General features: G+C 41.8%; 1 protein-coding gene across 9 annotated transcripts in view; it reads left to right on the top strand.

Annotated features, from left to right (window-relative positions):
* The window catches only part of TTC13 (tetratricopeptide repeat domain 13), a 93,569-nt gene that overhangs the window by 46,557 nt on the left and 24,453 nt on the right, over positions 1-22,559 (top strand). For 3 of the 9 annotated variants that reach the window (XM_030763507.2, XM_022553187.3, XM_089897393.1), the window contains exons 4-9: positions 1,693-1,763; positions 10,982-11,047; positions 12,775-12,867; positions 15,580-15,696; positions 16,653-16,763; positions 22,208-22,290. In XM_030763507.2, the coding sequence (XP_030619367.1) occupies positions 1,693-1,763; positions 10,982-11,047; positions 12,775-12,867; positions 15,580-15,696; positions 16,653-16,763; positions 22,208-22,290 (541 nt within the window). Of the gene's footprint in view, positions 1-1,243; positions 1,299-1,692; positions 1,764-10,981; positions 11,048-12,774; positions 12,868-15,579; positions 15,697-16,652; positions 16,764-22,207; positions 22,291-22,559 lie in introns of all 9 variants that reach the window. The other 6 variants (XM_030763509.2, XM_089897394.1, XM_089897392.1 and 3 more) reach the window with 3 other exon arrangements.

Genomic DNA, 22,559 nt, shown 5'->3' with positions numbered 1-22,559 from the left:
GGCTTGTTAAGCAAGACTCAGAGAGTCATGAGAGCGACTGAGGTCCCTGTGGTGACACAGCCAGCGAGTGGCGGGGCCAGAATCTGAGCCCAGTTCTTGGCTTTCTAAAGTACCTTCCTACACTCAAAAATGCACAAGTTTATACTTCAGTCCCTGTTCATCCAATCATCGAGGAATTCAAACGATTTTGCAGTCCAGCCCCGTGCACAGTAGTTTCAGTGCAGCCCAGATTTTTCTCAGAGATGGGTGGGTCCTGGAGCCAGGCAGCCTGTTTCCTTCGTCTCACCGCATGCTGTCTTTGGACAGTTTAAATGCTTCATTTCCTTGTCTGCAAATGGGGATGACAGTTGTACCTACCTCACTGCGATTAAGGAGTAAATGGGCTATAATACATGTATATAATTAGGATTGTGCCTGGCACGTATTAAGGGTACTGTACATGTAACTATTATTGTTGTTGTTGTTGTTTTTACTACTAATGCCGCTGACCCCCGCCGAAGAGGTCTCTGGTTATCTCATTGTCTGCTACAACTACCTGAATAGCATCCATTCCCATTATTCTGAATAGGAGTTTGAGCTTAATTATCTTTCCAAAACAATTAGCATGAAAACGGTCCTCTTTTCATGTTGATGAATGCCCCCAAAAGCTCTTGTATGTTTCTGAACTTTACTTTTCTCAGGTTAGTTATAAAGATACTCTAAATCTCTTTCTGCATTTAATGTTTTGACTACTTTTTAGTGTCAAGGAATTTAAACTCTGAATGACATTAAAAGTTTTAGTTACCCATCTTCTTGAACACGTAATTATGTCCTTGAATTAGAGGGTTGCATAAAGCCTTTTTTGCAAAGAAATATGATCAAAATAGTATTATGTTGAGTTAGGAATACAATTTTTCAGGGATATTTGGGACTTTAGGGAGTTAGGGCAAATATTATAGATAAAAATGTAATCTAGAATATTAAAATTTATTGGTTTTTTTGACAGGTGAAAACGTTTAGTCTAAGTTGTGCCATGTTTTAAGAGATATTCATGGCTCTAATTTCAAAATACCACTTACCTAAACAATTTGATTAAAAACTATTTGTGATCTTTAGAGTATATTTTGAGTAGTGTCTTGACTGTATTTTGAATAGAAGAGCTAGAGAAAAGACTAGTGGCCTTTTGCAGTGCTGTGAATTATATCTACAGTTAAGCACTATATTAATATATATTAATTGGAGCCTCTGTTTTTGTTCTTACTAGGTAATTGGCAGTAAATTCAGCACCTGCAGGAATCGAGATATGTGATGCTATTGGGGTATTTCTTCTAACTTTCACAGTAAAGTCACATTGCCATGTTATATGGACATTATTCAGGCTTATTACTAGCTCTTTTGTATATATAGATAAGAAACATCGTAAAGATTATTTGGTATTTGAAAGTGAGTGATGGGCTTAGAAAAAGATAATTACTTCTTGTAGGCGGGTGTTTTATAGATGGCTTTAATAATTTAAATCTAGATGGAAATAGAAGACTGATTAGCAAGTGCTGAGTGGTAGGAGAATTCAATTACATCTTATTAACTTCTAGGTTTTCTTTAACTGCTTCTAGTCCTTGGAGCTGCCTTTTAAGATTTGGTAAAGAATTTAGTTACCGATTCCAGTCTGAGATCCTTTATTCGTTCCTTTAATGTTTCTGTATTTTTTCATAGCTATTGCATATGTGTTGATTGGCAGTGGTCTCTATGATGAAGCAATAAGACATTTTTCAACAATGCTTCAGGTAATTTTTCTTCTTAATTATATGATTGCAAGTTTATAGTCACGACAAAAATATGGACTTACGCATAGCGAAAGTGCTGCAATAAAACATGGATTTTAAGATTTTACAAGAAAGTAAAGGAAATCAGCCCTGACTGAGCACTTTCTTAGTGCAGGCCTTGTAACATGCTCTCATTTAATCTTTGCAGTATTACTTTATTTTAAAGGAGGAAAATGCGATCTAAGGAGATCAGGCAATTTGCTTGTAGTCTCCCCACCATCAGGTGGCAGAGGTGAGATTCAAACCAAGTTTCAAAAAGACAGACGTTAGCTTCAGTTCATTTTCCTCTCTACCTTGATGTCTCCCATGAGATGTGGACACTGGAAATTCTTAGAGCTACGGATGTTTACTCTCCATGCAGGAGTTGATCTGCACGCTTAAGTCCGTTCGTGGATTTGTTTCTCACCTTAAAGTGTAATTATGAGACTCTTCAGTGGAAGTATTGGGCCTCTATTGATTGATGGCTGTGTTAAAATCCGGTACAGACCAAGTGCTTTCATACGCAAGTGTAAGAGTTGCATAGGAGACCTGCAATGCAGCCTGACATTGCTGGCTGTGTATCTCAGGTCATGATTTAACTGTACTCTGGTAGATGCCTGGCCATTATCCATTCTCTGTCCAGGAGGGTCAAGTAGAGTTAGAAATACCCAAGCTCTCATCTACTCTGCTGCTTACTAGCAAGTTATTTAACCACCTGGATTATGGGCATAATAATAACTACCTCCAAAAATATTCTCGTTCAGTTTGAATGAAATATCCTAAAAAGTACTTTACTAGGTGCCTGGCACATAGTAAGTGCTCAGTTAATTTCAGCTATTCCAAGGACCATTCTGGCATATTCATCTGTGCTAATACAGTAAGAGCCAATAGATAGTTTACAATCCAGCAGGCAGACTTAATTTTAAAGTATTATTTTTGAAATTTTTGCTCTGCTTTTGTTTTCTCTTTTTAAACATATGATTAATTATGTTGACAATTCCATCTTCACTCTCAAATAATCAATAAGACATTTTTATAGTTATTACTTTAAAGTGCTTAGATCCAAGCGGCTATGTGTTTGAGTGGTCATAGGGAATAATATTCTTCAGTGGAGTTTAAAGTACGATGGGTAGATTATAAAGTTTTAAAAATCGCCTTTCTGTTTAGCATTGCAGTATTTAAAAAGGTAAGAAAGCACTTTAACACCCTGGCTTGAAAGGGAGGTTTTGATACATTTATAGGAGCAAATGTCAGCTAATTTACGGTAGCCAACAGAAGACAACAGTACAGGCTTGCAGACGTATTAGCAATTCATTTAACTTTTTGAAAAATATTGTTATCCGTCTAGCTGAAGGCAATATAACAACGTTAAAGAAAAAACTTTAAGTAATGAAAAATTTCCTAATTCTGCCACTCTACCATTATTTAAGTTTATGACCTTTTCAAAGTATGCATTTGTTTTTTATAATCTGAACTTATGTACTATTTTGTGTTACTTTTTTACTTAATTTTATAAATGTTTTTCAGTCTTTCTCTACAATCATAATTTTAGTGACTCCATAGTATCTCTGTTGTCCATTTATTATCGTAAAACATCTTTTCCTTGCAGTTGCATTCAGAAAGTAGATCAGAATTTTTCTCTTTGTGCTATGAAAAGGTATTAATATGTTGAAGTTTGATATAACATTTTCATCAATCTGCGTTGGGTTGCTTTCGACTGGTAAATTTTTCTTTGAGAATGTGTGGGTTATAAGGTTGGACTGGTGACTTTGGTGATTCAGGCTACGATGGGGCAGGAATAGAGGATGATGGAGCAGCAGAAAGTTCAAATGCTACGGGCCCGCAGAAGACGAGACTGCGTTGTCATTCATGACGCGTCTTTACATGGGAATTCAATGCCTTTGGCTTTCCTGCCGGTGCTCTTCTTGGGGATGTCTCTCTTCCCCTTTGTTTCGGTGCTTCCCAGCCTTTTCTGCATTATAACACATGTGGAAAATCATGACACGCTGGAGTAAGCAGGAGCACATTTAGAGACATCCAGATAGAGCTTGGTGAAAATCTGTCACATTTTCTTTACGTTATATGACTATGCTAAATGCAAAATACAAAGATTTGACATTAAGTGCTAAAATTCTTTTTAAAAATTTTAATAAGAGACTTGATCCTGCTTTTCTGGACATAACTTTTCCATGTTAGGCTTTATGTTTGAAACTGATGCACATAATTCCTGTTTAAGAGCTTTTCATGGATTTCTTCAAATCTCTGATAGCCAATCTCATCAAGAAACTGCACAACCACACGGTAGCAAGTGTCCAAAGATTAGTTATTGCTACTTCTCTAATTGACCAAAACTCCTTTTCTTACCATGAATCAGAATTTGCATAAATCAATCTCTTTATATTGTATTTTTAAAGTATGACCATTCTTTAAATCTAACTGCTCTTCCTTTTCTTTTATTGGCAAATGCAGCAATACTGGGTCTTGGCAGTAACGAAACTGATTTTTACCCCAGCAATACTTTTTCGTATCCAGTATTCAGAATAGTGGTAAAGCGTTTCTTCAAGCATGGAGGGATGCCAAGTTAGGACTCAACTCAGCATCACCAGAGGGTCATTTTTGGTCAGTATATGCTATCAGATGTTCACCTGTTCCTTGCAGGATCTTTCCACATGTGCGACAACTCTTTATTTATTTATTATTTAAAAAAATTTTTTTTGCGGTACGCGGGCCTCTCACTGTTGTGGCCTCTCCCGTTGCGGAGCACAGGCTCCGGACGCGCAGGCTCAGCGGCCATGGCTCACGGGCCCAGCCGCTCCGCGGCATGTGGGATCCTCCCGGACCGGGGCACGAGCCCGTGTCCCCTGCATCGGCAGGCGGACCCTCAACCACTGAGCCACCAGGGAAGCCCAACTCTTTATTTTTAAGCCAATAAACATCGTTTAACAAATCTTCAGTGATAACTGTTCACAGACAAGCTTTTCCAGTTTGTTTTAGCTTGTTATCTCCCGACAAAGTGTTTCTCTTGGACAGCCCGCGAACTCCAGGGTGAAGCAGGAGTGCATAGGATCGGACTTCATTCATAGAAAGCTGAAGACAGATGGGGCCATGGGGGCTAGGATTTTATTATAGTCACCATTTATATAGGATCATTTAACGTGAAATTTGGATCTATGCATGAAGGCCACTCATATTCCAGAGTGACCTTTTGATGTAAAGCTTTTATACTTTCTTGTGGTCTTAGCTCCAGCATCAGAGAACAAACTTAAGGGCTATTTCCATAATCTTTGTTGTTTCAAACTGTTCCTTTGAATATTTATCCAAGTATGGGTTGTTTGGCACGTCTATAAAGGAATACAGTGTTCCTTGAGCATCAAGGTTTCCAACTGAGCACAATTTCAAGACTTAATAGATCTGTCCGTCTTCATTGGAACCTCTTGATTTTAAAAGCGTATCAGTCAGTATTGTCTCCACGTCAGTGTCCTTGTGTCACTTGCACATGTGTCAGCACCTCCATCATAGCGTTCTTGAAAGTGGGACCCTTTCCTGATGTCTGTGCTGCTTTGATGCTCATGCAGGGCTGGGTGACGTAAGTGCTGTGACAGTGTTATGAGGCAGTTGGCCTTTGCTGTTAGTTGTGTGACCTTGAGCTCATCTGATTCTGATGTGATTCTGGTGGAATTGAATTCATGAAAGAACTTTGCATTAGCAGACAAAGTGTAAAACATTCCTCTGCACATGATCTTGTAACCATCTTTTATGTACATATGTATGTGCGCCTGCCACTTACACAGAACTTAATCCTTGTTACGTTGCTGTGCAGTGACGTTTTTGACTTATTCGTTTGTCTTTGATCCAGTGACTTTCGAGTTTTAACAAAAAGCCAGCCTTGTGGCGGAAAAATAAATATTTGTAAATTTTAAAATCACTATGTAAACAATATAATGAAGATGGTAAATTAGACTTTTATGGGTTTAAAAAAATCGATTCTTTTGGGAATTGAGACGTTTAAGTGGACATGATCCAGTAAGATAACAGTCTTATTATACCATGATTTTGCATTTGCATAAAGTGGGTAATATTGGATGATTGAAATATTAGTTTAATTTAATTTATTTAAAATTCTGAAAACTTTATAAAGTGTAAATATTATTAGACTTGTGTATTCAAAAATACTTTGGAATGATATTCTGAGCTCAATTAGTTTTTAGAAATAAACATTGTTTTTTATTTGAAACAATAATTCATTGTGACATTTCACAAAGAAAGAGTTTTGACTTGTTAACATCCAAAGCCAGTGATAAAGTAATAAAGTTGTATCAATCAGAAAAAGCAATAAAATCTACTATTTATATTTAGGAACCTGTAATACTAGGCTATATTGTGGTGTGGTAACAGCCACAATAATTATAGATCCTTCTACGCTGTCGAAAAGAAATTCTAAAAAGAACATGTAAATTGAATACTAGAGAAAACAAACATGTGCATCTGTAACGTATTTAGGTTTTCTCCATTCGACTGACTCTTCTTTTCAGAATTTTCTTGCAACCGCACAGAAGGATGTTTAGTTATTGCGGTAGTTATCATAGTTATAGTCTAGTATTACGGGTTCCAAAATCGACTGCCTGCTCTCCCCTGATCCCACCAGACCCTCCCCAGCCACAACTGAAAAAGAATTCCTACTCGTATCCTAGTGTCGCCAAGCTCAATGAATGGCGCAGGGTTATGTGAGGCTACATGTTCCACACACATGTGTGCCACTTACTTCATCACCAGCTCTGTCTGTGTGCCTCCTAAGTATCTCCTTTGTCCATCTGCTACTCCCGGCTCTGTTCAAACCACGGCTGAGCCACTTCCATCTGCCAGATGACAGATGGGGCTCTCGGTTCCTGGCTTCTCTCCTCACACCCTCCACACACACTCACATGTACATACCATACAAACATGTACTTTAAACACACATATACTTTGCTGCTACTTTTAGGTTAGAGATAAAAATCCTTAATGAGGTCCCTACCTGCCTCTCCAACCTCAGCTTGGAGATGCCGTGTTCCCCGCGTCCCTCTGAGCCTTTGTACCGTCTGCCCCCGCTGCCTGGACCAGTCATTCTGGGATTCCCCCATCCTCTACAGATCTCAACCCAGGTATCTCTCCCGTAGGAAATCCTTCCTAACCTTGTTTAAGTCTTTATACGTTTTCTAAAAGCACCATTTATTACTCTAGCATTTACTGAAGGTGTAACTTTACATTTATGTCTGTGATTCTTTGGCTGTGCTCCAAGAAGGCAAGAATCTTTTTTGCCTTCTGTGTTGGTTTTCGCTTACTATGGTATTCATAGCACATGGGCCGGGACATGGCTCATAGCTGGCCCTGAGTAAATATTTGTTGAATGAATGACTCACATCCATATGACATATAGTGGAACAGAGGAGAGGGGCGTATCTATTTTCCAGGGGCATCTGGAAGGCATCAGAAGAGAGGGTTCAAGGATTGAAGGACTTTCTTGGGCACAGAGGCCGTGGGTGGGTGTTTCAGGCAGATGAGAGCATTTGCAAATGCACCGAGCTTGGGAGACCCTGTTGTATCTAGGGAACTATTAAGTAATGCCAATTTTTATTATTATTTTAAGATTTTTTTTTTTGATGTGGACCATTTTTTAAAAGTCTTCATTGAATTTGTTACAATACTGCTTCTGTTTGATGTTTTGGTTTTTTGGCCGTGAGACATGTGGGATCTTAGCTCCCCGACCAGGTATGGAACCCACAGCCCCCGCATTGGAAGGCGAAGTCTTAACCACTGGACCACCAGGGAAGTCCCATTAAGCCAATTTTTTTTTTTTTTTTTTTTTTTTGCGAGACGCGGGCCTCTCACTGTTGTGGCCTCTCCCGTTGCGGAGCACAGGCTCCGGACGCGCAGGCTCAGCGGCCATGGCTCATGAGCCCAGCCGCTCTGCGGCATGTGGGATCTTCCTGGAGCGGGGCACGAACCCGTGTCCCCTGCATCAGCAGGCGGACTCTCAACCACTGCGCCACCAGGGAAGTCCCCATTAAGCCAATTTTTAGAGTATGAATTGTGAGTGGGGCAGAGGAAGGAGGTGAACAGAGAGGCAGGAAAATGATCAGTACTTTTTGCAAAGGCATTTAGATATTACCTCACTGTTTTTCAAATTACGAGGCGCTACCTTTTAGTGGGCCCTGAAATTAATTGGTGAGTCAAGACTAGCTTTTTTTAATGAAACATACCAGACGAGGAAGTACCAGATTACACTGTGTGTAGTGAGGCTCTTGATGCGACGTTAGTGACACTTGTTTCTGGTGTGTTTGTGTGTATGTTTATGTATACACGTATGAGTGTACTGGGTTACGGTGTAAAATGTATTTCCTACTGTGGATGAGAGTGGAAATGTTCGAATTTTGCTAGTGTAGGTGCTGGGGGGCAGTGAACAGTCTCAGCCAGGGGAGTGTCATGATCACCCTGAGACGGCTTAGTGTGGGCCTGGAGACTGGATGGGAAGAAACAGGAGCGTTCTTAAGGCCATTGCAGTAGCCAGGTGAGAGGGGAAGGCTGCAAACTGGACAGTGGCTGATCGATCAGCAGGTGAAAGCACCGGGATATCTTGAGTAGATATGTTGGCTGGGGACATGAGGACGACTCCCAGGGTGGCTGGAGTGGCCACTGGGTGTATGGAGATGTCCGTCGCGCAAGTAGAATAACTCGTTATTTAAATGCACTTTTTTCTAACTAACCTCCTGTCATCTGGTATAAAATTTTCCTCAGTTGAGGAGAAAAGCTTCTCTGAAAGTGGGGTTTCCTCTCCCTGGAGGCCTGTCATCAGCAGGCGTGAGCTGCGTGGGCTCACCAGCCCCACCCAGCCTGGCCGAGGTGCTGCTCTGTTGACTGTTCTGTCTTCTGGCAGGTGCCGTTGCTAGGGAAAAACGTGAAGACCGCCTGACTTTGATTCCTCAGTGGGGAACTCTTTTTCCTGCTTCTCCTCACCCTCTGTACCTGTATCCCTCTCTCAAACTACTTGCTCTGCCTTTCTTTAAGCCAGGAGGAATATTTATGTGTTTATTTATTAGTTTTTAATTTTTATTTTTGGCTGCGTTGGGTCTTCGTTGCTGCGCGTGGGCTTTCCCTAGTTGCAGCGAGCTGGGGCTACTCTTCATTGCGGTGCGTGGGCTTCTCAGTGCGGTGGCTTCTCTTGTTGCAGAGCGCGGGCTCTAGGAGCGCGGGTTTCAGTAGTTGCAGCACGCGGGCTCAGTAGTTGCGGCACATGGGCTCTAGAGCTCAGGTTCAGTAGTTGTGGTGCACGGGATTATTTGCTCTGCGGCACGTGGGATCTCCCCGGACCAGGGCTCGAACCTGTGTCCCCTGCATTAGCAGGCGGATTCTTAACCACTGCGCCACCAGGGAAGTCTCCAGAGGAACATTTAAATGTTTAGTGTTATCTCTGGGTGACAGGATTGTAGGATGCCTTTTACCTTATTTTTTGAGCTTTTCTTCATCTCCTAAATTTTCTATAATTTATAATAAATTTTCTCTTTATTTATTTAAATACGATATTTTCAGTTGACAGTAGTTTTCTATTATTCTCTGTAATATGCCTTACTTAACACATATTTTTTCTGATTATAACTGTACGTGTGTTTGTTTTAAACAATTAAAAGGAATGCATCAGTGTATTATGCAGAATAGGAAGACACCTAGTAATCCCACTCTCTAGAGAAAACTACTGTTAGAGCTTTTTTTCTATGCACCTACTGGCCCACATAATCCTATGTAAGCGTTATTTATCAGAAGTGACTACCATTCCTCTCTCGTTCTGTCACTCATACTTTTTCCCATTTAGCAAATTTAGCGTGGACAACCTTTCATGTCGGTTACACATACGTTATGAATCAGAGACCCAGAACTCTCTGGGAGCCAGAGAAACACGTTAGATGAGCAAAGTGAATTGACGTAGTGCAGAGACCAAGGGTGGGCTCATGGTAAGCTGGTGAGTACACGCCCTTCATCGAAATAGGCAGCCGGTGCCTATGTCTTTGTCACGTTCTCACATTCCCATGCCCGAATGTGGGTCTGTCATTGTTGGATTTTTTTATTTTCCAAGAGAAGCTAGAAATCTGTAATTATTTACTTGAATTTTTCCAATTCTCCATATACCATGAGGTCCATCTGCGGGCTGGGCTGTAGGCAGCGATGCACCCACTTGCTACCTGAGGTGATGTACCTGATTCTGTTTATAGTAGCCTTTTTTTGTTTTTCCGTGCACAGCATCTTATCCTTTATTTTTTCGCACTTTCTCATCATTGAAGTTGATGTGTCTTTTTCGGCAATACCCGCAGACACCCGATCTCAGATTTGAAACTGATAATAGATAGATTAGCCTCTAGAATAGCTCATCTGCTGTAGCCCTGTCAGGTTCTTCCTTCAGGACCTTATAGCCAGAGGCTGTGTACTCTTCCTTCTTAAATATGCAGGGAAGCATTCAGAGAAGAGGCTAAGAATTGCACAGGTTAGATGAGGACGGGAGTTCACGCCACTGCCCCACACGTAGGGACTCGATGGCAGGGGCAGCAGACGCCCTGTCCTTGGGACTGAGAGGCGTTGCGTCCAGTCCACATGGGAGCAGGTTGCAGAAAGGGTCTGGTTCTCACTCTGACCCCTTAGAATAAAGGACTGTATTAATCCCCAACAGTCTGTGGAGTCGACTCACCTCTTGTTCCTTGTTGTGCTGGCTCCGACGGGTTCTCTGCTTTTCAGATGATTTCATGACTACCTGAAAGCAGACCAACTAGGAGGGGGTGTCACCCAGGCCCTTTACTCCTGTATCTGCTTCTCCGAACCTCCGTTTTCTCTCTGAGCTGTGTTTGCTGGTGGCCCAGCATAGAGCTGCTGAGAGGATTGCATTTTAAGTAAGACGACTGTGCGAAAGAAACTAGCACAGCGCTCAGTAATGTTGGTTTTCTCTATTTTTAAGTGTTGTTTTTTTTTTTGATGTAAAACTCTTATTCATGTCTCATTCAAATGAGCTTTAGAAATATAGACTTTCGTGGTTGGGGACTGTGTATTGACTGACATGAGTAGTGGTAGCATAATGTAGAGCTGTCATTTGTGGCATTAACGTGCTTTAAGCAGAAACTGATTTGTTTTGTTTTGTTTTGTTTATGGTTTTTGACGTGTTTCTGTTTTGGTCTGAATAGGAGGAACCTGATCTGGTTAGTGCAATTTATGGCCGAGGGATAGCCTATGGAAAGAAGGGATTACATGTGAGTATGGAATAGTTATGCCTGCCATAGTGTCTACGTGATCAGACTCGGACCAGGGTTCCCATAGAGCCCCTCACCGCTCCCCGGGCTCTGAGGGAACACGCAGTGGTGTTGTTCCAGTTCACAGATGAGACCATGGCCGTAGGAGACTTCTCCAAGATCAAGTGGCTGGGATGTGGGGGGATGGGAGTTTCTGCCCGGGTCTTCTGAGGTTACTTTCTATTCCAAAAGGACAGCCTTTGGCAGCCTAAACTTTATTTCATGATGAGCTGGACATAAGCCTAGAAAAACACGAGACCTTGACTGAATTCCTGAGAAACACTCATTGCTGTAAAAGAGAGACGGGGCATCAGTAGTGTAGTAGGACTTAGAATCTGAGTTCCTTCCACAATTTTTAAAGGTTGAATAAAAGAACAAAGGTTTTTCTGTAAAATTTATTTTTAATTTGTTACCATACATTATACTTTCCCAGATAGATATGTCTCTGGAGCCTTATTCCCCTTATTTCTCTGAGGAACGCAGGAGAAAGGTTATAATAAGTATTGGATGGCCAGAAAGTTCGTCCGGGTTTTTCCATAAGATGTTCATATTTATTTCTAAATAAGTAGTTATGTCATTACTAAATTACTGGATTTTTCAGAAAATCTATTGAAGCTGGTTTTGAATAACAGTATGTCTCATGATGTTACGGAAAAACCCGGATGAACTTTTTGGTCAACCCAATATATTTTGGTCAAACAAAGGCACTATGGTATAAAAATGAAGACTTTTCCTGAGAGTATATAGTAAATAACGAAGTGGTCTAAGATCAGATGTCCGAATTTTCAGTCTTGAACATTCTACGTAAACTTTTTCTATTATTTTCTATTAAAAATATTCAAATGAAATTATGTCTTGAGGGAGAAGTGTCACTTTTGTATCTTTGCCAATTAAAAAAAACTGTCCTAATTGCCTGCCAGCCTACTGGAGAAATCTTGTATAATATTTGTATATTTCTGAGACTTGAGAAGGAAGACTGAGCAGGAACTCAGATTTGGGAATGAAGATGTTTAGGAAGGAAACAATGTTACATTCAGAGCATCAATAAATAGCCCTAGTTAGGTTCAGGGCATCAGTAAATGACCTAAGTTGCCCTAGTAAAGGTCAGCGATAAAGCGCTTCTTCCTCATTCTCATCTCTTTTAATTTTATATCTTGATGTGAAATTTGCTTGTATCTTTAATGCACTTTTAATGTAAAAGTAACATGCTCATATATTTTTGATATAAAGTAATGTGTAAATTTTAAAGAGAACAGGTTTACCTAGACTTCTCCAGGTGTAGGTGTGTAGGCCTAGGGGTTTTGATTGACGCTGACACGGCTCCTCTCTGTTCCCTCATTGCCACTGGTCAGCATCATTTTGCACACTGGTGTCCATACATGCTCATCCCTTGAAATTTGTTGATGTGGTGTTTCAATAGGTTAAATTGAGAAAATGTCTTGCCCTCTGTGGAACTTGGGATAGGTAGCCAGGTCCCATGTGCTGTTGATGGGTAGGTAGACTTGAGTGAGTTAAGTAATTGTAATAGAGCTTATTTAACTTGGCCGATCTCTTATTTAGAAGCTAAGTTCGTATTTATTTCTAAATAAGTAGTTATGTCATTGCTAAATTATTAGTTTTTTCAGAAAATCTATTCAAGCTGGTTTTGAGGAACAGTGTATCTCATACTAAGCTAATGCCTTTTCAAGGACATTAAGAATGCTGAGCTTTCTCTGTTCGAACTGAGCCGAGTAATTACCTTGGAACCAGATCGTCCAGAGGTATTTGAGCAGCGAGCAGAAGTGAGTGTGGCTTTCTTCTTCCCTCTGTTGTTATTGGATTAGTCGAATCTCAGATTTTTTTCCTATTATTTTATTACTGAGAAATTTTAAAACTCCCGCATACCTATTGTGTTTTCCTCCATACATACATAACGCCCTTAAACACAGTTGAAATTACTAGAAAACTATGGGCCGAGTGATACTCCTGATTTAACATATAACAGTAACATTTAGTATTAAGGTGTACAGTTTTGATGTGTACTACCACTGTCAATGTTTGTTGAAAAATATGTCACCGTGTTTATTGTATACATGACTTGCTTCAGCAAAACAATGTGACAGTATGGTCAAATGAGATTTATAGCCTTTGGAAGCATGTGTGTGTGCGTGTGCTTGTGTGTGTGTGCGTGCGTGTGGGCGCGCACACTTGGATGTAATTTTTATGAGATATACCTATCTACATAGACATGTAGGTCAGGTAAGGGTGACCATAACTGGAACTTGGGACTCACGGTGGAGACAGAGAGGCAACACGTGGTGACAGTTCCAGGTAACGGGTGTGACAGTGGACACCGGGAGAGGGGCTGCTTGGTCAGGAGCAGAGAAGCGTGGTCTGCCGGAGCCCTGGGACAGATTGGCAAGGGGAGAGGCGTGGGTGGTGTTTGCAGAGGCCTCACTGAAGAGGTGATGCTGGAGCTGGTCAGAAGCCATGTCCTGGGGAGCAAGGTAGAGAAGGGCGTTCAGGCCAGAGAAAGGAATGTGTGCAAAGGCACCCCTTTTAAATGAAATGGGTCCATTTTACCATTTTCATAAAACAATAGTAAACTATCCAGGTTTCATGTTGTATTTATTTTACTGCACATTTAACCATGTGAAATGCTTTAGAATTTATGTTAATGTTTTCAATCTGAATAAAACGTAACTTTTAATTATCTGATCTGGTGGGATTTCATAGTTGGACTAAAGGGACAAATGACTTTTTCCCCCTCTCTTGGGGGAGAAAACTTAGCAAGCAAAGGGCACACTAAGTGTTTTAGTAATTTTAAAACTGCATTTGTGATGTTTGCATTTGTGATGTTCTCAAAATTATAGTGTCTGAAGTTACAGTTCAGTTTCTTAAAATGAGTTTTTTGTTTTATTGGGGACTTGGCTTTCTGAAGGAAATTCCTTCTCAATTAATGAAAGAATTCGTTTTCTCATGGCACTTCTGGATTGTAACCCTAAGGGTTAAGTGACCGTAATCTGTCCGCTGCTGCACGAGAGTCCTGTTGGTTTTTAGGGTGAGCGTTTGGTGGTTCACTTGGTGACCTTCTGCTCCAGGGACTGGGTACTGTGCTTTTCCCCGCCATTACGCTGATGCTGTGCTAAAATGTTATGATAAAGCATGAATTTAATTAAGCACACTTAGAAAGAAGACTGATTTAGCAGCTTTAAAAAATTTGTATATCTAATAAAAAGCTAACTGTGTACCCCAAATGATGTTAGTAATCAGAAAAGTGATTTCCAATGATCTTAAAAATATATATAGTAATATCCCCCTTTTCTGGCATCATCAGGCAATAATGTCACGACATAGTGTTTCTTCCAGCTAAATTACAGGATACCATTTATATACGTCAGGAATTATTTTATAAGAAAGCATTTGCTTTTACACTTTCTGAAATAGTCTATATGTAGTGAACATAATTTAACCTTTTTTAGTTACTCTGGTCATTACTATGCGTATTGATTGTTGTGCTGGGGTGTGATAATTCACTTATGTCTCTAGGGGTTAATATACTGGGTTGGGATGTTTTTCCTTTGAAAATATAACCCTAGACCCCTATGCTTCTTGAACTCTAAGGGCATGTTTTCCATTTCTTTCCTCTCTCTGAGCTTTCTTGCCCCTGGTCATGTGCCTGCCGGAATCTTCCCTCTCTTGCTGCTTTTAAGCTCCTGCAGAGGAGGAAACCAGTTAGTAAAACTTGACGGAAATGACCTATTATAAGAACAAAATTAACCCTAATTTAAGGACATCTGTTCCGGATAAATTGCTTGAGCTTGATTGCATGAATACTGATACCCATTTTGGGTTTTCTTATGTCATTTGGGTGAACTTCTGCATTCTGAGCTGTCTTCTGTATTGTCATTGTTGCCTGAACACCACCGATGGCTCCATCAAAAGGGCATTCAGAACAGGCCTGCAGATGTTCCTTCACGGCCTTGCAGATCATGACTGCTGAGTTGAGAGTCGTTCACAGAAGAGGGCTTACAAAACACCTGGAATCCTAGAAATTGCCATTCAGCACTTAATACTGCAGACGGCATAGCTAGACGCCACGGAGGACTCCAATCCGTGTTGAACAATTCCTCTATTTTAATGGCTCAAAGTTATCCTTCAGATTAATTTGACATGCCAAATTTTGTTTTGAAAGGTAAATGATAGGTTGGGGAACAAATGGTCACACTTCAAGAAAAGCCACATCTGCTTTGACCTAGAACGTGAAACAATGGCAAGGCAATTGCCATGGTCATAGTTCATCTGCATCCCCTTGGCTGGACAAGATCGGCAGCCCCTCAGCTGTTGACTTTGAACCTCACTGCATACTACGTGGCGTCAAGGGTTCTAGACTGCTGAGAGGGTCACATTGTGAATGTGGGGTGGTGAAGCGGAATTGAAAAGTCAGAAACATTGACGGTTGTAGGGGCGATCGTTGGGACTTTTCTCCCCTAATTACATTTTTGGGTTTATAGATTCTGTCCCCTCTGGGACGAATTAATGAAGCAGTGAATGATCTCACTAAAGCTATTCAACTTCAGCCCTCAGCACGGCTGTACAGACACCGCGGGACCCTGTACTTCATATCAGAGGTGAATTGTTCTTGCCTTAAAACATGCCCTTTCATGATGATAAAGATTTCGCCTTTCCTTCTACTTCAGAAAGCTGCTATTGGATAGATTTGGGTTTGGGGCTGTATTATAATAGCTCGTGATACAAGACAGTTATGAAAGCATTTTCTTTAGCTGAGGTCGAACCCAGTGGAGAAATATTAAGTACCAGGAACACGTTTTCTTGCTTGAACTGTCAGCAGTAACTAATTCTGGGCTGGGGGAGAAAAGAAAGAGTGAGAAACAGAAGAAGAGAAATTTGGTTTACAGATTATACCTTAACTGTGCTTGCGGATGTCAGCATAGAGAAGCAGGTATGCATGTTGTCAATGTGTGATCGTTAAACTTAGAGGTGCAATTTGAATTTCTTTGGGTATCCCAACCCGAAAACCATAACCTGAACTAATGCGGCTTCCCAGACTGTAGCTTCTCAATCTAGCAAGATTATCTTTTATCATCAGAGTGGTATTTATGACTGCCATAGCTATTTTTGTGGGCTTGCAGTCATTTTAATAACAATTTTCTATTGCAAAAGAAAGTAGATTTAAAAAATCTCAACATAACACATTTTAAGGTTGATCTATGTCCTAATTATTTTAGAATTCAGTATAATAAAATGCTAGTACCAGAAAATAATTTGTAAAATTTCTGTAACAGATTATGACTTTAATTGAATTTAAAATAATATTCTTTTTTGCGGCTGAGACAGTGTGCTTAAATTAAACCTTTGTGAGTTTCTCCTGTCAATTGAAATCGACTCTTTCAACAAACAGTGTAAGCATTCTTCTAATATTCGTGGTCATGAAATGTTTCCTTTAAAGCCAGAAAGGGCACAAACTAAATTGGGATTTCTTTTCCTCTATCAGTCGAAAGTAGGACATGTCCAAATGTCTAACGAATACTACTTTATTTATTTTTTTTCATTCTCCTTTTTGTAGGACTATGCAACAGCCCACGAAGACTTTCAGCAGTCCTTAGAACTGAACAAAAACCAGCCCATAGCTATGCTATACAAAGGTTTAACTTTCTTTCACAGAGGACTTTTGAAGGTGAAAGTGCTGCGCAATACGTGTACCTACAGCAATCCTGCTTCTCCTTTGCGGTGAACTGAGCGGGGTTAAGTCTGGCAGGTTTTAAAATGACGTCTCAAGTGTCTCATTGGTTTATTTTAGAAAGTCGTTTGCATCGAGATATTTATTGAGCGCCTACTATCTGATAGGTACTTGGAGGAAGGTGCAGAAGGGGAGAGGGCGAAAGGTTATAAGGGAGAAATAATGCTTTACACTTGGGACGAATACACTTTCCAAAGGCTTTCGCCACAGATAACTTATCATAGGGTGAACACACGAAAGAAAGCAGTAGAAGCAGAGTGCTTTGGAAGCAGAGGTGAGAAAGATTCATTTGAACTCGGGAGTTAGGGAAGGTCCAGAGAGCAAGTGGACTTCGTCCTGACCTGGAAGGCAGAGCAGGGCTGGGAAGGAGAAGGGCCTCTGAGGGCGAGAGGAAGGTGTGAGTGATGACGTGGGGGGCGGGGCCGTGGTCAGGCCCTTGAGCAAATAGGCAGGCTGAGTGTGAAGGGCTGCAGCACGGGGAGGGGCCCTGAAAGGTCTCCGGTGCCGACTTGAGTTGCTAGGCCCAGAGGGGCTGTGAAGTCTAGATCTGGGGGGACATACAGAGTTGAGACCCAATCTGTATTGAGGAAGTGGTTGCTGATACAGCGGTGGCCGAGGAGGGTAGGGACAGGGGGACTGCTGAGGGGGTCGCTGGCCACGTTCAGGTCAGGGGCGGCCAGACTGCCTCGGATCCTCTGGGGGCTGCAGGAGCGGTCCCAGCACTGTCCCTTGAAGGCTGCTGTGGGAAGAAGGAGGCGAGGGACAAAGGAGAGGCTCTGTGTCAGCTGAGTGGGGCAGGGACGTCACTGCCAGCCTGCCTGCCCCTCCTCCTGCCCGGGACTCTCCGTTCTCCGAGCCTGTTTGGGGAGCCTGTCCTACAGCAGCTTCTTTCCGGCCGGGGTGAGGGGCAGAAACACGGCTGAGAGTGGAGCTCTGGCTCTCACCCAAGGCCTGACACTCCAAACTGCCCGACTGAAGACAGCCGGCCTGAGAGTCACAGACGGTCTGCCCGCCCGCCTAGGTGAAGACACTCATTCTGACCAGGAGGTGGAGAATTCAGAGTAGGCTGCACTTAACCCTGAACTTGGAAAGGCGGGAAGAGCTTCAACAACCTGTGGCAGAGAAGGGTACTCTGGCAGAGAGAGCACGCGTGTTATTATTAAAAATAGTTCTGAGGATCTGACACACACATAAACACACACACTGGGAGGGTGGGGAGAGGGTTTACCTCTAAAAAGGCCACAAGTTGTAAGTCCTCCGTGTTACAGACAGTGCCTGTCACATAGTAGGTGCTCAGTAAGAATCAGTGGGGTAAATGCATGTCAAGGGCAGAGAGCTGAATTGGAGTTGGAAGGCCTTGCTCTGAGCTCTCGCTCTGAATCTTATTAACTGCACTGCTGAAGCGGCTGCTTGAACTCTGAGCCCGTCTCTCCACATTTACCAGGCAGAGATGACGCTACTGTCTGCCTCTGGGAATGAGAGTGAGGCTTCCATAAAACAACACGTGTGAAAAGCCCTTTATAAACTGTAAACCAGAATCGGGTATTGATTATGATACAGATTATTTTACATGTGAGAATGTAATTTCATCGAAGTTTTGTGGATTCTAAAAAAATAACTCCCGTCCGTTAAAAACCAAACTAGAAGGAATTTTGCAAATCTTACTTCATACACCTCATCTCCGTTTTGCAAATATGTGGAGGTGGTCCTAACAGGGACCCTTTCCGTCCCCCTTTGAGGATTCGGACAGGCAGTGCAGGCTTTGAGTTATTTAACATGTGCTTTGAGCAGCTGCCAGGTGACGTCTTCCAGTTTGTTTTGTCTCTGCCGTCTGTCTTCTCATCTTCTCTCAGTCCCCTTCAGTTAAAAAATTGAGAATCGCAATGCTGTGTTCAGAGTCTCTCCCTTGAGTATCACATGGAGGAGAAAGAGATCTGAAATAGAAAAAAAAAAAAAAAGGCCAATTATTAGTACTAAGAGGGTCCAGATAATTTTTAAAGTAAACAAATGCAAACAGTTGATTTCACTTTTAACTGTAAAGCCATGTTTAGGAACGTGGGCAGGGCCCTTTGTGTTATTTCGAAATGAGAATTTTTCAGCAAAGAGCCATAACAGAGACACTAAGTAGAAAATAGACATGGACCAAAATTCAGTTTGGTTTATTCCGAACCTCCCGGATGAAGACCTAGAAACAGTGCTTTCATTCTCTGAGTGTTGGCAGCCCCTCAGTGAACCAGTCTCACCAAACGGTTTGGTCTTCCCTCCTTTTCACCATGCCCACCGACACAGCAGCAACGTGTGTAATAGATGGGGACTTTTTCTTTGCATTTTATAGATCTGCCGTCCGAGGAGGTCAGGGTGTTTCCGTAGCGTCTCACTCATCCCAGAAGCATCCCCGTGAAGTATAGAAGGAGCGGAGGGTGTCCCAGTTACAGAGATTGGAAAACTGAGTCAGTGGTGAAATGCCTTAATTAAATTAATGAACTTAGTTCAGATATCTCTCTTTCTCTCGTTAACTGTAGAGACGAAGTATTAAAGGGACCAGTGAGTTTGAGCTAGCTCTGTACCCTAAAGGTGGTCTCTCCAGGTCAACAGCAGTTTAGAAACAGAGCGGGTGATGGCTTATTTACTTGATGGTATAATACCTTAGAAATATATTAGGATATATTACATGACAAGTTTCACAATTGTCCAATTCAGAAGATATATCAGACGTTTTGGAAATTCCTAGGGAGTAGAACAGCAAGAACTTTTCTACTGAATTCTACCCATGTTGTAAGGATATTTCAAAAATTGTATATTATAAGCCTTTACTTTGAGAGTTACCTGCGTTTGTTCTGTTCAGTTACACCGAACAGCCCCAGGGCGATGGCTGCCCTTTAGCTAGTAAAGAAGATGGTGACTTAAGTGGTGATGATTGCATTCACGATGCCAACAAATTCAGAGCCAGTTCATGTGCTTAGAGATTGATTCAACAAACGTAGTTTCTTTGTTCCCAATGGCTCAAAATCTTGATTCTGCTATGTCCCCTCTTTGGCAGAATGAGGTAGAGAGCTGTGCAGTGATTAGACAGGAACCCCGAAACCAAAGACTTAAAAGCTGAAGAGAAATCAGACTTTGAAGAACTGTGGCGTCCAAGCATGCAGTAAGTGCGGTGGGCAGCAGCCGCCTCCCGGGCATCTCCACTAGACGTCCACAAACACCCCAGACATCACACGCCCCAGTGGACTCACGACCTCCCCGTACTTCCTAACATTCCTTAACGCCTCCCTCCACCCGGGCTCTCAGCCTAGACTCTCCCTGCCCTCTCTTCTCCCTCATCCCTCCCTCGTACCCAGACAGCCACCAGATTTTCTCTTAGTTTGCCTTTAAAACTCTCTCCCGAATTTGACCCTTCTTTCCCTCTCCTCAGAGGCACTGTCTCGATCTGAGCTTGCATTATCTCTTGCCTGTTCCATCACAGCCGCCTCGCATCTGGGCCCCATCCTCTCCCCTCTCCAGCGTGTCTTCTCCTTTTTTACCAGCATTTTTCATGTTTACAAAGAGTAAATTTGGTGAGGTCCCACACCTCCTCAGAGCCCCCAGTCCTCGTTGCTTCCTTCCTACTGGCCCCGGCTTTCCCTCTTCCCCACTCCCCCCGACCCCATGCCCCCTGCACTCCTGCCCCTCCGGCTTTCCCAGCGTCGGTGAGCACTCTGTGCCGCTGTGCGGTGCCCCCTGCCCCGTCCAAGATGCCCTCTTGCTTTACCAGACTCCTCGTTCTTTAAGACCCAGCTCAGTTGTCAGCGCCTCTGTACAGCCTCTTCTGGTCTCCCAGGCTCAGTTTAGTGGTTTCTTTCTCTTTATTCCCAGAGCCTCTTCCTCACATCTCTGCCGTAGCTCTTAGTTTGTATTCTAATAAACTGGTTACCTACTTGGCTTTCTAATGACACTGTGAGTTCTCAGAGTACAGAGGTAATGACTCACCCATCTTCGTGTCCCCTTACCTCCTGCTATCCCTGGCACATAGTAGGCGCTCAATACATGTTTGTCGAATTAAAAGCACAGTTGTACAAATCCTAAAAGATCGAGATTATGTCACGGCAGGAAGCCCGATGAAGAATGCCCTTTTACGTTTCTTCGGTGTTAAAATTTATCCGTTCTCATCTTTCACCCAAACAGTAGCTATTCAGTGGCATTCCTTCATGAGGCAATTTTGTCCTCAGTATTGCCTTTGAAGAGTTTCAAAGCCAGCCTCTCTTGCCCTGCTGGCCCCTTCTGAGAAAATCAAGGAGCGGGGGCTGAATGACTTTCTGAAAAGAATCAAGATTGTATAGCTTTTGCAAAACTATTTTGTGTGCCTACCGGGGCATTAAATATTTATTGAGTGCCTACCATGGGCAAGGCATTTGATATCTTTAGTGGTTTTCTGCTCTGAATTCTCTAATCAGGTTGAAATGATCTATTCCAGAAGTTTTAAAGTCAAGTGTCTCTCAGTTAAAGCTCTTAGAGATTGTGAGCCTTTATAGCCGTTAAGTCAGATATGTCTTTTCCTTGGGAAATGTGGGAAATGTCTTCGTAATTTTTTTTTAATCACAATAAATAGAGTCATAATGAAAAGTACGTTCAATCCCAGTGTAAGCCTAGGATGTTTATTCTGAAACATTTCATCACCAATTTTTATTTTACCACCAATTTCCCCAGGGAGTCCCCCTGCGGCCAAGTGCACTGTGGTTCCGAGGGCTCCCCTGAAAGCATAGTGGGTGCAGCTCTGGGCCCTTAGTGCCGCCTTGAGCTGTGCTGGCAGGAGTCATGCCCACCTGCCCCCAACTTGAAGGTTTCTCCTGAATTTTACGGTTTCTTTTTTCCTCGTAGATCATGGGAGTCCTTCAGGTAGCTATCCTGGGAGCCTTTCTTCTTGTTCTATAAATAATTTCACATTGGGCTTGCTTTTTTTGTCTCTTCTATTGGTTCACTTTCAAATGCTGCTAGCTGTGATCGTTTTGCATCATTTCACACAGCTATTAGGCTTACTTTTGTTCCATAGGGTTTTTATGAATTAAGGAACTGATGTTAAAATGCAGGTGTGATCAGTACTAAAGCCCTAATGAAAAAGATAGTGAGAAGCTGTTTTCCCATTTTGGAAGGAGAAACTTAAGGCTCTGTTGTTGTTCATAGTAATGCATTTGTTTACTATTGAAATTAAATCCTCCAGACTCATAGTTTATTGTACTTTCTACCTCTCTCTTTTTTTTAAGTCCTCCTATTTAAAAAAAAAAAAGTACTCAGAGACCATGTATTTTATATATATATATATATATATATATGTCCTTTAGTGATTTGAGAGAAACTCAATTTTAACAGTTAAGCAAATGAAATAATTTTCTATATACTTTTTACAGGAAGCTATTGAATCCTTCAAAGAAGCTTTGAAGCAGAAAGTTGATTTTATTGATGCATATAAAAGCCTGGGGCAGGCCTATAGGTAAGTAAAGTACTAATAGTTGGGGTAGGAGGGAGGGCGTAGAGTGGGATAGCCTCAAATAATAGTGATTTTTTAAAAAAAAAATGCATTTCTTAACCAAAAGAGACGGTCGTTCTAAATCACATAGGCATTCACATACTTATTAAGATCTTCTCTGGAACATAGAACCACGGGTAAGAGGATATCGTGATACCTGTTACTGTGTCTTAAAACAGCCTCGGTCTGTATATATTAGTCTAGAAGACGTTAGTCCTTCAAGAGTTGTTGCT

Source organism: Delphinapterus leucas, chromosome 16 (assembly GCF_059928025.1).
Source record: "Delphinapterus leucas isolate spDelLeu-1000000601 "Yukka" chromosome 16, BTC_Dleu_Yukka2, whole genome shotgun sequence".
NCBI lineage: Eukaryota > Metazoa > Chordata > Mammalia > Artiodactyla > Monodontidae > Delphinapterus > Delphinapterus leucas.
The sequence above is the reverse complement of the archived record's forward strand: the minus strand, read 5'-3'. Positions and strand labels throughout refer to the sequence as shown.